A 17141-nucleotide genomic window follows, 5' to 3' on the forward strand; every position below is an offset into this window, starting at 1 on the left:
ACATTCTAACGCGGTGCGGGTAGCATTAGTCAGTTGTGGGCATGCCATGTTGGCACTAGAAACATGGCAACATTTGCAGGCTGCCCAGCACAATCTTTGCTGATTTGATACGACTTCACGCAAACCCCATTTCACTGTTACTTTTGATGTGCATGTGACTATCGACACAAAACTCTCTCCTCCTCTGTAGCTGTTACACTTTATTCTACATTCTGCTATTGTTAGACCATAAGACATAGGAGAAGAATTAGGCCATTCAGCCCATCGAGTCTGCTCTGCCATTTCATCACGGCTGATCTATTATCCCTCTCAATCCCATTCTCCTGCCTTCTCCCCGTAACATCTGAAGCCCTTAGTAATCAAGAACCCATCAACCTCCACTTGAAATACACCCAATGACTTGGCCGTTTTTACTGGACCCAACATATTGATGCAATCATGAAGAAAGTACGCTAAAGGCTTAAATTCATTAGGAGTTTGGGGAGATTTGGTGTGTCACCAGAATGTGTGTCTACCTAGTCGCATCACTGCGCAGGATTTAAAAAGCCACAGACGACTGTAAACTCAGCCAGCTCCATCCTTGGGCACTAACCTCCCTTCAAAAGGTGATATTTCAAAAAGGCGACAATCATTAACGACAGAACACGGCTTACAATCATCAGGGAGGAGGCACAGAACCCAAAGAAGCACACACATTTCAAAAACAGCTTCTTCCCCTCCACCGTCAGATTTCTGAATGGTCCATGAACCCATTCACACTATCCTACTGTTTCTGCACTAATTATTTAATGTTTTAATATATATATATTTCTCATTGCAATTTATAGATTGCACTGTACTGCTGCCATAAAACAAAAAATTTCACGACATACAGTACATTAATGAAATAAACTGGATTCTGAATTCTTTAACCCCAGCGGGTACAGGCCTTGTTACCGGTAATGGTGAATGAGACTGCCAGTCACCTGCCAAGAATGGTCATGGCCTCCCCCTCGTCCAAGCAGTTCACCAGCCTCTCCATGTTGGCCTCCAGCACCGCCAGGGACACCTGGAAAATGACCTTGATGCCATCGTAGAAGAAGCAGTCAACCACGACGACAGCGCTCTCGAAGGGCATGACGCTGAGGAAGAGGGTGAGGAACCAGGAGAGAGAGATGGTGCTGATGACGCCTAGTTCCTGCATCCAATCGTACAGGAGGGGGAGATGATCCCGCGTGAGGTCCTCAAACACGCCCTGATCCACCAGAGCACCTGAAACAGCAGTCATGGAAAGGCATGTAACCAATGGCTGAAACACAAGGTCGTTAGCATGCGAGGCTTTGGAAAGTGTGCAGAAGAGGTTTACCAGGATTAGAGGGCATGTGATATAACAAGAGGTTGGACAAACTTGGGCTGTTATCTCTGGAGACTGAGGGGAGATCTGATGGAGGTTTATAAGATTATGAGGGGCATAGGTAAAGTAAACAGACAGTAATTTTTTCCCCTAGGGTTGAAATGTCTAATACCAGAGGGCATGCATTTAAGGAGAGGGGAGTAATTTCAAAGGGGATGTGAGGGGAAAGCCTTTTTCACTCAGAGAGTGGTGGTTTCTGGAATGGTGTTAGGGGCAGACACATTAAGAGACTTTGAAGAAATGTTTAGATAGGCACATGAATGGGAGGAAAATGGAAGGATATGGACTTGTGTAGGCATAAGGGATTGGTTTAGTTGGGCATTTGATTACTAATTTAATTGGTTTGGAACAACATCAAAGGCCTGTTCATGTTCCATGTTAGTGATTACGCATTAAGACCAGAAAAATCCAAAGCCTGAAAGAACATACCATCAGGCTCAGGACAACTTCTGCCCCACTGTTACAAGACTCTTGAATGGGCATCCGGTATTGGTCTCTCAACGTACATTGTCATGGCTCTGACGCTATTAATGTTATTGACACTCTGTGTCCGTGATTCTGCTGCAAGTTTATTATTGCACCTGTGCACACATATAAAGTCATAGCAGAATACAGCCCATCTAGACTGTGCCACACAATTTAAACTGCCTACTCCCATCGATCTGCACCAGGACCATAGCCCTCTCTACCCCCACCATCCATGTACCTATCCAAACTTCTCTTGCACGTTGAAATTGAGCTCACATGCACCACTTGTGCTGGCAGCTCGTCCACACTCCCACGACCCTTTGTGTGAAGAAGTCTCCTCTCATGTTCCCCTTCGACTTTTCACCTTTCACCCTTAACTCATGATCTCCAGTTGTAGTTCCACCCAACCTCGGTGGAAAAAACCTATTGCATTTACCGTATCTATATCCCTCATAATTCTGTAGACCTCTGTCAAATCTCCTCTCAATCTTCTACATTGTAAGGAATAAAGCCCTAACCTATTCAATCTATCATTATAACTCAGGTCCTCCAGACCCAGCAACACTCTTGTAAATTTTCTCTGTACTCTTTCAACCCTATTTACATCTTTCCTGTAGGTAGGTGACCAAAACTGCACACAATACTCCAAATTAGGCCTCACTAATGTCTTATACAACTTCAAAATGACTCGTACATGGCCCGTGCAGATGACAATGAACCCGACTTTGACCACCTTTGCACTTTCTCTACAACTGTGGCATTGCATTCTTCTACCCATTTCCTTGTACTGCCTCGATATACATGTATGGAATGATCGGTGTGGATTTTCTCCGTAACTTGGTACCTGTGACAGTAATAATCCAGTTCACTGTAACTTCAATTGCAAAATGTCACAGCAAACCTCTCCCTTCAGTTCCCATGGATACAACTTAGATCACTTAATCAATCAATACACCTGACTGGAATTGTAAGAACCTCTCTGCAGCCATTTTCTGTTTCCAGATCACAGCATGATACATGCAATATACTTAAAACGTACAACACTACTGCACAGCACAGGCCCTTCAGCCCACAATGTTGTGCCCACTGTAAGATCAATCTAACCCTTCCCTCCCACATAACCCTCTATTTTTCTATCATCCATGTGCCTGTCTGAGTCTCTTAAATGTCCCTAATGTATCCGCCTCTACCACCACCCCTGGTGTTTCACACACCCACCATTCTCTGTGTGAATAAAACCCTAACCACTACAGTTTAGCAGCACTATGATCATTTTGCTCTAAAATGGGTGTTTCTAAATCTGTCCTTTCTTGTAAAAATAGTGTTTAATTGTGTGAAACGGAGAGCGTTGTCACAGGCAAGCAGCATCCAGTGTCAATGAATCCCAACGCCCAGGACATACTCTCCACTCACTGCTGCCAACAGGAAGAAGGTACAGGAGTCTCAGGACCCACACCATTGGGTTCAGCATCAGTTATTACCCCTCAGCCATCAGGCTCCGGAACCAGTGTGGATAATTTCACTCAACTTCACTTGTCCCATCAGTGAAGTGTTCCCACAACCTACGGACTCTTCATCGCATGTTCTCAATATTTATAGCTTATTTAGTATTATTATTATCATTTTCTTTTTGCAATTGCAGAGTTTGTCTTTTGCACATTGGTTGATAATCTGCATTGCTTGTGTGCGATCTTTCATTGATCCTACTGTGTTCTTTGTATTTACAGTGAATGCCCACAAGGCTGGGTAGTATACAGTGAGATAAGTGTTCTGTGATAATTAATTTCCTTGGAACTTTTCATTTATGATTAATCAGTGACTGCTGTTTATCTGATGCTCTGTATCTGTGATGTTGCTGCATGTAAGTTTTTAATTGCAGATGACAATAAACTCCACTTTGAGCTGTGCTCAGAATACCGTGGTAAATCTCTAAGAGGTTACAAAAAAACAGGGGGGCAGAGACAAGGTGAGAGGAAGGTGGTTTAAAGAGGACCTGAGGGGTGAGTCTTTCACACACACAGTGGATGGAATGTGAAACTCACTGCCAGAGGAGGAGGTGGAATCAGAAACAGTTGTTAGGTTTACAAGGAGTTTAGACAAACACTGAAGTAGGCGAGGTGTAGAAGGATACCGCCCAAATGTAGGCAAATAGCATTGGCACAGATGGACAAAACAGGAGCTAGCACTGAGATGATGGACCAAATGGCCTGATTCTGTGCTGTCCCACTCTGTGAGTTCGTATCCACCTCTAACAGGGCCCAATGAGGGGAGGCAGGCAGCAAGTCAAACTTGGTATGTCACCAAAGACTCACAGGTGTACTGTGGAGAGCACTCTGACTGGCTGCATCACCGTCTGGTGCAGAGGGGCCACTGCACCGGATCAGAAAAAGCTGCAGAAACCTGTAAACTCAGCCAGCTCCACCATGGGGACTCGTCTCCCCAGCACAGTATTCACCTTTAAAAGACAATGACTGAAAAGGTGGTATCCATCGTTAAAGACCCTGAACACCCTGACCCACCCTCTTCTCATTACTACCATCGTGGAGGAGGTAAAACAGCTCAACGTTTTAGGGACACCTTCCCCTCCACCATCAGGTTTCTGAATAGTCCATAAATCCATGAACACCAGTGCTGACGAAGGGTCTTGGCTTGAAAAGGTGATTGTTTATTCCTCTCCATAGACACTGCCTGAGCTGCTGAGTTCCTCCAGCATTGTGTGTGTTGCACAATATTTCCAGTATCTGCAAAATCTCGTGTATAAAAACCCACTAACAGTAAATACTTTCCTCTCTTTTTGCCTTTTAAAAAATATTTTAATTATAATTGATAGTAATTTTAATGTATTGCACTGCACAACAACTGATCAGTCTCTCCACCCTCCTCATCCCCAACCACCACCACTTTATCACTTCCTGCCAGCCATCTTACCTACAGACACTCCTGTGCCCAGTCTCGCTCTGTGGACAGAAAATCAATATTGTGTACGCTAATCTTATGTATTACTGTGGCTTTTTTGTGCTGCTTTGGATCTGGAGTAGCAAATATTTTGTTCTCCTTCATGGAATTGAGATTAAACCATCTTTAATCTTCAACCTCATACTGCAGTCACAAAACAACAAACGTCACGGCATGTCAGTGGTACTAAACCTGAGTCTGACTCTACGATCAGCTCGAACCAGGAACTGATGAGGGAAGTAGGCAGCTAGTCACACTCACCGACCACCCTGGTGTTGTAGTAATCCGGGAGCATTCGCTCGCACAGTGCGACCAAGAGCCAGAACGCTTCCTCTTCATTGCAGTACAGGAGGAGGACAGACGTGACGATGTTCATGGCCTGTGCGTAGGAAGTCAGAGATCACAGCCAGGTCAGTCAGAAAAAGCTGCAATACCCCAACAGTGCACGCAGGTCCCTAGGACAGGTAAAAACTAAACGCAGCCAAACAACATCACTAAAACCACACGACACAGGAGCAAAATTAGGCCATTCAGCCCATCGGGGTTACTCCATCATTCCATCAGCTTTCCTCTCAACCCCACTCCTGCCTCCCCCCCCGTAACCTTTGATGCAACTGACTAATCAAGAACCCATCCACCTCTGCTTTAAGTATACCAATGACATCCCCTCCTCAGCCGTCTATTACAATGAATTTTACAGATTCATCACAATCCAGCTGAAGAAATTCCTCATCTCTGTTCTAAATGGACGCCCCTCTACTCTGAGGCTGAGAAATCTGCTCTCCACCACTGGAAACATCCCGTCCATGTCCACTCTATCAAGGCCTTTCAATATTCAGTTTCGCTGAAAGCTGCCTTCTGGAACAGTAATAACCCCTGAAGGGCAGGAGAATGAGAGTGGGGTGAGAAGGGGAGGGGAGAAGGGAGAGCTGGGGAGAAGGGGGAATGGGGAGGGTGGAGAAGGGGGAAAGGGGAGGGGGAGAAGGAGGAGGAGTGAGGGGGAGAAGGGGAAGGGGTGAGGGAGAGAAGGGGAGCTGGGGAGGAGGGAAGGGGAGGAGAAGGGGGAACTGGGGAGCAGGGAGGGAAGAGGGAGGGGGAGAAGGGGAACTGGGGAAAGGGGAGAAGGGGAGCTGGGAGGGTGAGAAGGGGGAACTGGAGGAGAGGGGTAGGGGAGAAGGGGGAGAGGGAGAAGGGGAGCTGGGGAGGGGGAAAGGAGGGAGGGGAAGAGGGGGAAGTGGGGAAGAGGGAGGGGAGAAGGCGGAACTGGGGAGGGATAGAAGGGGGAGCTGGGGGAGGGGGAGAAGGGGGAGCTGGGGAGGGGGGAGGGGAAGAGGGAGGGAAGGGAGGGGCGAAGGGGGAACTGAGGGAAGAGGGAGGGGCAAAGGGGGAACTGGGGTAGAAGGGGGGAGCTGGGAGGGTGAGAAGGGGGAACTGGGGGAGGGGAGAAAGGGAAGCTGAGGGTGGGAGGGGGAAGGAGGGGAGGGAGGCTCAGAGGGAGGGGGTAGGAGTGTAGGGTATGGGGGGAAGGGAGGGTGAGGGTAGGGAGGCTCAGAGGGAGGGGTTAGGGAGGGGGTGGGAGTGTAGGGTATGGGAGGGGGAGGGGATTGGGAGAGAGGGGAGGGGAAGGGTTTTTTTCTGGACAGATGAGGGTGTGTCAGCGTGGTTGGAGAGAGTAGAAGCTCTCACCTGACAGTAGCCGATGTTGGGGTTACGGAAGGCGTAGGCAGTCAGGACCCTGCGGAGGGCTGCGATGCCCAACTCGTTCTGAAAGGCCGGGTGTTCAGGCATTGAGCGGTGCAGGTCTCTCTCAATCTCGTCAGTAGCCAGAGTGTACTTGCCCGTGGACTCAGCCACCAGCCTGGCATAATACCCAGGATGTGTCAGCATCTCGTTCAGGGCCCCTACGAGAGACCAGCAAACACTGGCTGTAACCTGCTAAAATGGATTTTCGGTGTCTCATGAAGAGGAACAGCATGGTGGTGCAGAAGTTAGCGTAACTCTTTACAAAGCCAGCGAGCCACTTCAATCCCCATCCCTGTCTGTGAGGAGTCTGTACGTTCTCCCCGTGACTGCAAGGGTCTCCCCAGCTGCGCCGGGTACCTCCCGCAGTCCAAAGGCGTACCCGTTCAGTTTAGTAACTTGTGGGCATGCAGTGTTGGCACCGGAAGTGTGGTGTTTTGGTCGCTGACATTAAAAGATGTACATATGACAAATAAAGCCAATGTTGAAAATGTCTGGATAGGTACTGTACGTGGACAGGAAAGGGTCAGAGGGACGTGGGCCAAATGGAGGTGCTGCTTATCACCACGTCTAGCGTGGATGAGAGGAGCCGAAGGGTCTGTCTGCACGCTGTGTGACTCTGTGGAGGAAAGGCGACAGAAAGGAGGTGGGCAGTGGGCCACTGTGATCAGAGCAAATGGCAGAACATCTTTCCATGGTCGAGCAGTCTCCCACCGCACCGGGTATCGAATTGTAAAGGGTGTTTCCCAGCAGAGCAAGTGAGACCATAGGACATGGGAGCAGAATTAGGCCATCTGGCCCATCACGTCCGCTCCACCATTCTACCATGGCTGATATTTTTCTCTTCAACCCCATTAGGTTACACAATCATGAAGATATGCAAATAGTGACAAGGAACAAAGACCACAGGAGCAGAATTAGGCCATTCAGCCCATCAAGTCTGCTCCGCCATTCTATCATAGCTGATTTATAATCCCTCTCAACCCCATTCTCCTGCCTCCCTCTCCCCATAACCTTTGACAGCCTGACTAATCAAGAATCTATCTTCATTAACGGTTTTCTTTATATTTACTTGTTTTTTCTTTGTATTATATCGTGTTCGTCTTAATCGGTGTACTTTTTTTTTATTCCTCTACTGTTTTATAACTTTAGCTGATCCTTTTATATATACACTTTTTTTTAGTGAGCGTCTATCGGAAGTCGTGGGGGTAGTTCTAGTGCTCGCTTCTTTCTGGCTGATCTATTTTAGATTTAGCTTTGGGGTCATGGGGTGGGGGTGGTGGGAGGGGCTTCACTTTTTAGTTTTTTCCTTCTTGGGCTACTTATATTACCGAAGTATTGGTCGTGTTCTCCTTCCTGTTATCTCTTGTTTGTTCTGTTCCCTTTCCGGGTTCGTGGGTCGAACATATTGTCAATCCTCCTTTTTTTTGCGGGTTGACTTTAGGGTTTATGGAGTCTACTATTAATTTTGTTTCTTGGAATACTAACGGTCTTAATCATCCAATTAAAAGGAAAAAAGTTTTTAAAGTATTCCGGAGACTTAATGCACGCCTTATTCTTACAAGAGACCCACGTGCGGAGGGGGGACAGACTACGTTTTTTTAAATTTTGGAAGGATCAACACTTCCATTCGAATTCTAATGCTAAGATTCGAGGAGTCTCTATTTTTATAGATCCCTCAATCACTTTTGTACAACACGATATTATTTCTGATCCGAATGGTAGATTTCTATTGGTTAGTGAAAGGTAGTTTTGGTTAACATCTATGCTCCTAACATGGACGGTCTGGAATTTTATAAATCATTATTTAATCTGTTCCCGAATTTGAATGAGTTTTCACTAATCTGGGGCGGAGATCTTAATACTTGTTTATCCCCAGCTTTGGACCGTTCGGCTCCTTTACGGACCTTACCCAATAAATCTGCAACTTTGATTAACTCATTCCTCTCAGATTCCGGGATGACGGACATTTGGCGTTTTTTGCATCCTCAGGAATAAGATTTTTCTTTTTTTTCACATGTTCACCATTCCTATTCAAGAATTGATTATGTTTTTATTGACTCTCGTTTTATTTCTTCAGTGGTTAAATGTGAATATGACTCGATAACCATTTCGGATCATGCTCCACTTAAGCTTTCTATTAAAATTCAGGCCAATACACAAAATAATAGACAATGGCGTTTTAATTCACTGTTGCTTCAGGACTCGGATTTTGTTAACTTTATGAATGAACAGATTGATCTCTTTTTTACAATCAACTATACAGAAGATTATTTCTATGAACATCCTTTGGGATACTTTTAAAGCTTATATTCGTGGTCAGATCATCTCGTACTCTGCTGCTTTGAGGAAGAGGTTGAAGCAGGAGGAGCTGGTTATTATGGACAATATTAAGGAAATTGATAAGAAATATGCTACAGCTCCCTCTGAGAAGTTGTATAAACAAAGAACTGAACTTCAAATGGAACACAGTTTATTACTTTCGTCCTCGATTACAAATCAATTAATGAAAACAAGAAGCGAACTTTATATACATAGTGACAAAGTTGGTAAACTGTTGGCTAATCAGTTGAAGACTAATTATACTAAATTTCAAATTAATCAGATTTATAATCAAAAAGATCAACCGATATTTGATCAAGCTGAGATTAATCAATCCTTTTTTGATTTTTATTCCTCCTTATATCAATCAGAGTCTCCACGAGACTCTAAATATATGTATGATTTTTTAGATAACCTAGATTTCCCTAAGATTTCACAGGATATATCTTCTATGCTAGACACTTCCTTTACCACTGATGAGATTAAGAATGTTATTTTCTCTATGAACCCGGGGAAATCTCCTGGCCCTGATGGGTTTACCGTGGAATTTTATAAATGTTTTGCATCCTCATTAATCCCTCGGTTATTTAGGGTTCTGGAGGCCTCATTAAAACTTGGTAAACTTCCCGAATCCTTCTATAGAGCATCGACTTCTTTAATATTAAAGGATAAAGATCCTGCTCAATGTGCATCTTATAGACCAATATCCTTATTAAATGTTGACTCTAAAATTTTTTCTAAATTATTAGCAAACAGATTAGAAAAAGCACTTCCTTATATTATTTCGGAAGACCAAACGGGTTTTATTAAAGGTCGTTATTCTTTTTATAACATTTGCACACAGTTAAACATTGTTTATACTCCCTCACAAAACGATCCTGAGTGCGTCATTTCCCTAGACGCTGAAAAAGCCTTTGACAGAGTCAAATGGCCTTACTTATTTAAGGTGCTTGAAATGTTTAATTTCAGCCCGAAATTTATATCCTGGATCAAATTGTTATATCATTCTCCTATGGCCTCAGTTCGTACTCTCTTTAAGCTCACCTTTTTTCCCTCTTTCTCGAGGTACTAGACAAGGTTGTCCTCTTAGTCCTTTATTATTTGATATTGCATTAGAACCTCTTGCAATTGCTATTCGAGAATCTCCAAATATTACTGGGATAACTCGGGGCTTAAAGTCCCATAAGGTATCACTCTGTGCTGATGACTTACTTTTATATATCTCTAATCCTCAAAAATCTATCCCTGCTGCTTTAGTTTTATTAGCACAATTTAGTCTTTTTTCCGGTTACAAGTTAAATCTCAGTAAGAGTGAACTTTTCCCAATTAATAAGCAACTTCCCTTGTATCAGAACCTTCCGTTTAAATTGATTAATAATCATTTTTCATATTTTGGGATTAAAATTACCTGTAAACATAAAGATTTATTTAAGACTAATTTCCTACCCTTAATTGATCATATTACTCAACTTTCATTTAAATGGTCTCCATTATATTTAACTTTGATTGGTCGTATTAATGCGGTTAAGATGTTTATTCTGCCAAAATTTTTATATATATTTCAGGCATTACCGATTTTTGTTCCAAAATCCTTTTTTGACAAAGTTGACTCTAAAATTTCTTCATTTATTTGGCAAAATAAAAACCCGAGACTGGGTAAAATACATCTACAGAAAGCTTAGAGAGATGGAGGTTTGGCATTACCTAACTTTAGATTCTATTATTGGGCAAATTAATATTCGACACATGAAATTTTGGTTATTTGACCAAAATACACTATCCATCCCTAAATGGGTAGTATTGGAATTACAATCTGCTCAGGGCTATGCACTTGGCTCTATTTTAAGTTCTTCTCTTCCTTTTGATTTGAAACGCCACAAACAGGTTTGTAACCCAATAGTTAAATATACCTTACGTATTTGGTTTCAATTCTGAAAATTTTTCGATCTTAATCAATTTGGGCTTGCGATTCCTATTTTAGGCAACATATTCTTTCCCCCCTCTTCCACGGACTGTACTTTTCAAATTTGGAAGACTAATGGTATTTCACGGTTTTTGGATTTACTTTTAGATGGTTCCCTTATGTCTTTTGAACAGTTATCTAACAAATATAACTTACCAAGAATACATTTTTTTAGAAATCTCCAAGTTAGAAATTTCCTAAGTACTATACTCTCTTCCTTTCCGACGTTACCTCCTACATATATTTTAGATACTATAATTAACCTTAATCCATGTCAGAAAGGTATAACGGCTATTATCTATAATACTATTATGAAACTTAGGAAAGCTCCATTCGATAAGGTTAGGTCAGATTGGGAAAAGGAATTGGGCTTTATTATTTCGGTGGATGACCGGGCGCATATTTTACAACTAGTCAATACTTCCTCTAGCTGTTCTAAACACTCCCTAATTCAATTTAAAGTTGTTCATAGAGCACATATGTCCAAAGATAAATTAGCTCGTTTTTATTCTCATATTAACCCTCTTTGTGACAGATGTCATGGGGAGATAGCCTCCTTAACTCATATGTTTTGGTCCTGTCCTACTCTGGAAACTTTCTGGAGAGACATTTTTAATATTATTTCAAAGGTATTGAATATAGATATCTCTCCCCATCCTATTACTGTTATCTTTGGATTACCTAAAATTTCCAGTAATCTTTCTCCTTCAGCCCGTAGAATGATTGCATTTCTTACTTAAATGGTGAAAAGATGTAATTTACAACATTGGAAGGAGACTAATGTTCCAACTAACATACATCAAAGTTGCTGGTGAACGCAGCAGGCCAAGCAGCATCTATAGGAAGAGGCGCAGTCGACGTTTCAGGCCGAGACCCTTCGTCAGGACTAACTGAAGGAAGAGTGAGTAAGGGATTTGAAAGCTGGAGGGGGAGGGGGAGATCCAAAATGATAGGAGAAGACAGGAGGGGGAGGGATAGAGCCAAGAGCTGGACAGGTGATAGGCAAAAGGGGATACGAGAGGATCATGGGACAGGAGGTCCGGGAAGAAAGACGGGGGGGGGGGTGACCCAGAGGATGGGCAAGAGGTATATTCAGAGGGACAGAGGGAGAAAAAGGAGAGTGAGAGAAAGAATGTGTGCATAAAAATGAGTAACAGATGGGGTACGAGGGGGAGGTGGGGCCTAGAGGAAGTTAGAGAAGTCAATGTTCATGCCATCAGGTTGGAGGCTACCCAGACAGAATATAAGGTGTTGTTCCTCCAACCTGAGTGTGGCTTCATCTTTACAGTAGAGGAGGCCGTGGATAGACATGTCAGAATGGGAATGGGATGTGGAATTAAAATGTGTGGCCACTGGGAGATCCTGCTTTCTCTGGCGGACAGAGCGTAGATGTTCAGCAAAGCGGTCTCCCAGTCTGCGTCGGGTCTCACCAATATATAAAAGGCCACATCGGGAGCACCGGACGCAGTATATCACCCCAGTCGACTCGCAGGTGAAGTGATGCCTCACCTGGAAGGACTGTTTGGGGCCCTGAATGGTGGTAAGGGAGGAAGTGTAAGGGCATGTGTAGCACTTGTTCCGCTTACACGGATAAGTGCCAGGAGGGAGATCAGTGGGGAGGGATGGGGGGGACGAATGGACAAGGGAGTTGTATAGGGAGCGATCCCTGCGGAAACTGACGAAGGGTCTCGGCCTGAAACGTCGACTGCGCCTCTTCCTATAGATGCTGCTTGGCCTGCTGCGTTCACCAGCAACTTTGATGTATGTTGCTTGAATTTCCAGCATCTGCAGAATTCCTGTTGTTAATGTTCCAACTACGTTCTTTTGGGTTTCCCAGACGATACTATGTTTAAATTTGGAGAAAATTAGAAGAAATCTTTATGATTCTTCAGCTAAATTTGAACAGACCTGGAGATCTTTTATTCAACATTTTCATTTAATGTAACTTTTTTTCTCTCGGTCCATATTTACATTCCCTTCTTGCTTTTTAACTGTTTTTATTGGAGGTCGGGTTTGAGGACGTGATTGTTTTAAGTTGTTTAAGTCTACTTGATTCCTAGTTAGCCCATTGCTTTGCTTTGTTTTTTAGATTAGTTGCACGGTGGTTTTTTTTGGGGGGGGGGTTTGGTTTTTTTTTCCTTTCCTTATTGATATGTATGAAAATTAGTACATTATTATATTACCTTGTTATTTTATATCTAAACTACACTGTTTGTACTTTTTTTTTGTGTATCAATATGTCTTGTAAAGTTATATTGCAACAGTGTATTAGTGCCTATATGGTTTACCTTTTGTGTACTAATTCAATAAAAAGATTTAAAAAGAAAGAAAGAAAGAATCTGTCAATCTCCACTTTAAACATACCCAATGACCTGGCTTCCACAGCCATCTGTGGCAACGAATTCCACAGATTCACCACCCTCTGACAAAAGAAATTCTTCCTCATCTCTGCTCTGAGGCTGTGCCCACTGTAGGAAACATCCTCTCCACATCCACTCGAACTAGGCCTTTCAATATTGGATAGATTGCGATGGAATCCCTCCTCATTCTTCTAAGCTCCAGGAAGTACAGGCCCGGAGACACCAAACACTCCTCATATGTTAACCCTTTCATTCCTGGGATAATTCTCATGAACTTTCTCTGGACTCTCTCCAATGCCAGCTCATTGTTTCTTCGATAAGGGCCCCAAAACTGCTCACAATACTCCAAATGCAGTCTGACCAATGCCTGTAAAGTCTCAACGTTACACCCTTGCTCCTCGTATGTTAACTCTTTTGGTGCTTGTGACATGCAACAGACAAGGCCGGAGGAGGTCATCTGAGTCTCTGCCCCAACTGGGAGAGCTGATATTCAGCAGGCTTCAGTGTTGTTCCTCAAGTTTGTATTGGACCTTGCTGTAACACTGGAGGAAGTCACAGGCAAATAGGTTAGTGTAAGAGTGGGATGGGAACATCCTCCTCATCCCTGTATAAGAGGAACATCCTTGTACTCTGAGGCTGTCCCCTCTGGTCCTGGACTCCCCCACTATACGAAACATTCTCCCACATCCACTCTATCTAGGCCTTTCAGTATCTGGTAGGATGTCCACCCTCATTCTTCTGAGCTCCACTGACTACATCAAAGACTCATCATACGACATGGCTCCCAACCCCAGCGCTAGCTCTCAGCCGGTTCTCTACGGAAAGAGATCACTGGTTTCAGTGTGCAGTACCTGAGAACAGAAGCCAGAGCTCTCCCCTCAGGGACTCGGGCAGACCCTTCAGCACCAGGTCCTGTGTCTTGTTCGTACGATACATGCACACCCCTCGGCCGAATTCGAAGAAGTGTATGTTCCAGGATTCCTCCTTCATCTTCTCCTTGGCCTGTGCAGGCAAACGGGGACATCAGTACAAATGACAAGGCGCACTAACACACCTTCACTGCATCGATTCAAAGAGGCTAACAGAATCATTTGGTAGGGTTAGACATCCCCATAATAGCTATGTCTAACACCCTGGCCATTTTCTTTTCTCTCTTTCACCTTCTGGGAGCGGATACAGATATTGTCTACTACAAGGAATATAGACAAGGAAACGTTGGACTAACTTGGGTTGTTTTATGTGGAGCGGCAGATGGTGAGGGGAGATTTGATAGTCTTATTATTCAGATTAGGATTGAATGGACAACCAGAGACTTTTTCCCAGAGCTAACACCAAAGGGCATAATTTTAAGGTGATTGGAGGGAAGCTTAGGAGATATCAGAGGTGGTTGTTACGTTTTTTTTTATATGGAGAGTGATGGGTGTGTGGAACACCCTGCCAGGGCTGGTGGTAGAGGCAGGTGCATTAGAGACATTTAAGAGAATCTTAGGTAGGCACATGGATGATAGAAACAGGGAGGGTAATGTAGGAGTGAAGGGTTAGATTGATCTTGGAGTAGGTTAAAAGGCCTGTACTGTACTGTAATGTTCTATGTTCTACAAGAGGTATAGACAGACAGCATCTTTTTCCCAGTACTGAAACGTCTAATGACACCATAAGATATAGGAGCAGAATTAGGACGTTTGGCCCATCGAATCTGCTCCTCTACCCGATCCCGGCTGATCCATTTTCCCTCTCCAAAGGGACTACATTTAATGTGAGACGGGATACGTGCAGGATAAGCTTTTTTTACTCAGAGTGGTGGGTGCCTGGAACACACTGCCTGGGGTAGTGGTAGAGGCAGATACACTGGAGACTTTTAAGAGACATTTGGATGGGCACATGGTTGTGAGGAAAATGGAAGGATGAGGACATTATTTAGGCAGAAGAGATTAGTTGAGTCGGATATTTGTTTAGTTCAGCACGACACTGTGGACTGAGGGGCATAAGAACAAAAGATGGAATGGTGGAGTGGACTCGATGGGCCGAATTGCCTGATTCTGTTCTTATGCCTGATGATCTAACCGGCCTGTAAATTGCTCCCATTGTTGAAGGATGGAAGAATCTGGGTGGGGGGCTAAGAAGGGGGGGGGGGAGTTGACAGGAATGTTAGGAGAGTGGATCATGGGGGAAACATGATGGGGAATGGGACTGCTCTGTGAGCTGGCACAGATCCAATGGGCCAAAAGGCCTCCTCAGTGGCCACTTTGTTAGATACACCTGTACATTAATGCAAATATCTAATCAGCCAACTCAATGCATAAAAGCATGGTCAAGAGGTTCAGTTGTTGTTCAGACCAAGCAGCAGAATGGGGAGGAAGTATAATCAAAGTGACTTTGACCATGGAGTGATTGTTGGTGAGCAGCAGCTCTGTGGGCAAAAACACCTGGTTAATGAGAGAGATCAGAGGAGAATGGCCAGACTAGGAAGGCGACAGCAACTCCAATCTCCAAACAGTGTTGTGCAGAAGAGCACGGCACATCGAAGACTGAAGTGGCTGGGCTACAGTAGAAGACCACGAACATCCACTTATTATGTTATCAGGTACAGGAGACAGCTAATAAAGTGGTCACTGGGCATACAATTCCCAAGGAAACTGCGCCTGTGACGCCAAAGCTCTCTTCAAGATCTCCTGACCACAGTTTAACAAACTACTTCTGGTTTACAATCCTGTCATTATTAAAATTCATCCCTATGATTGGCTGCTTGGGTCACCAATCCCCCCCCCCACCCCCACCCCCAGGTGAATCCACCAGATTCTCCTGACAGAAGGTCTGGAAGGACCATACCATCTTGGGATTAAGCTCCTCTGGGGACTCCTGACGGAAGATCGACATCAGCGGCTGGCTGGCGGTGGGGGTGTCCCCATCCCCGTCACCAAAAGGAAACTGCTTGATGCCCAGTGCCGACCCTGGACTCCACGTCAGGGAACACGGGGAGGAAGCCTCCTCCGGCCCCGAAGAAACCTGAATCAAGGGAACAGATTCAAAACAAGATGAGCTTTGTCACACACATCGGAAAATATACAGTGAAAGCATTGTTTACATCAAACCAAATCAGTGAGGATGTGCTGGGGCTGCCCACAAATGTTGCCATGCTTCTGACAGCAACATAACATGACCACAGCTTACTAGTACTAGCTGGCACGCTTTTGGACGGGGAGGAAACCGGAATATCCGGAGGAAATCAACACACATACAGGAAGGAACATACAAACTTCTTTACAGAATTGAACACTAAACTCCAACGCCCTGATATGGAGCAGCTTTGCAGTAATTGTTCAGTCGATTTTCCAGTAGTCACACTTGTCTCTGTATTTCTCTTGTTTCAGTGGCGGATGTCATATTGCTTGAATCTGTCTTTCTTACTGGTCAACTGTTATCAATGGAAGGATATGGATATTGTGTAGACAGATAAACGATCAGTTTAGTTAACTATTTGACTACTGATTTTAATTGATTCAGCGCAACATTATGGGCCAAGGGTCTGTTCGTGTGCGGTATTGTGTTCTGGGCTCTGATGGAATTTTCTATAGTCTGGTATGAGAAGATAATGCCTACTTGAAATCTATCTCCTTCCTTTAATCTCTCTCCTCCCGCCTCTTCTCTTCATAACTTCACAACTCTTCATAAAATGATCGGAAGCCACAAAAACCGACAAAAAGTCGTAGATATGGCCCGGTCCCTAATGGGTAAAGCCCTCCTCACCATTGAGTACATCTACACGGGGCGCTTTCGCAGGGAAGCAGCGCCCATCACAGGGACCCCCACCACCAGGTTCAGGAACAGTTACTGCCCCTCAACCATTAGCACTTGAACCAGAGGGGATAACTTCACTCACCCCACACTGAACTGTCCCCACATCCTTCAAGAACTCTACAACTCGTATCTTGATTTTTTT

General features: G+C 44.3%; 1 protein-coding gene across 1 annotated transcript in view; it reads right to left on the reverse strand.

The window, feature by feature from the left end:
- LOC134349158 (TBC1 domain family member 9B-like) overlaps positions 1-17141 on the reverse strand; it is an 82534-nt gene that overhangs the window by 34094 nt on the left and 31299 nt on the right. The window contains exons 8-12 of the mRNA XM_063053073.1: positions 16031-16207; positions 14053-14203; positions 6503-6717; positions 5078-5195; positions 966-1251 (exon numbers count right to left, since the gene is read on the reverse strand). Coding sequence (XP_062909143.1) covers positions 966-1251; positions 5078-5195; positions 6503-6717; positions 14053-14203; positions 16031-16207 — 947 coding nt within the window. The remainder of the gene's footprint in view (positions 1-965; positions 1252-5077; positions 5196-6502; positions 6718-14052; positions 14204-16030; positions 16208-17141) is intronic.

Source organism: Mobula hypostoma, chromosome 7 (assembly GCF_963921235.1).
Source record: "Mobula hypostoma chromosome 7, sMobHyp1.1, whole genome shotgun sequence".
Classification (NCBI taxonomy): Eukaryota; Metazoa; Chordata; class Chondrichthyes; order Myliobatiformes; family Myliobatidae; genus Mobula; species Mobula hypostoma.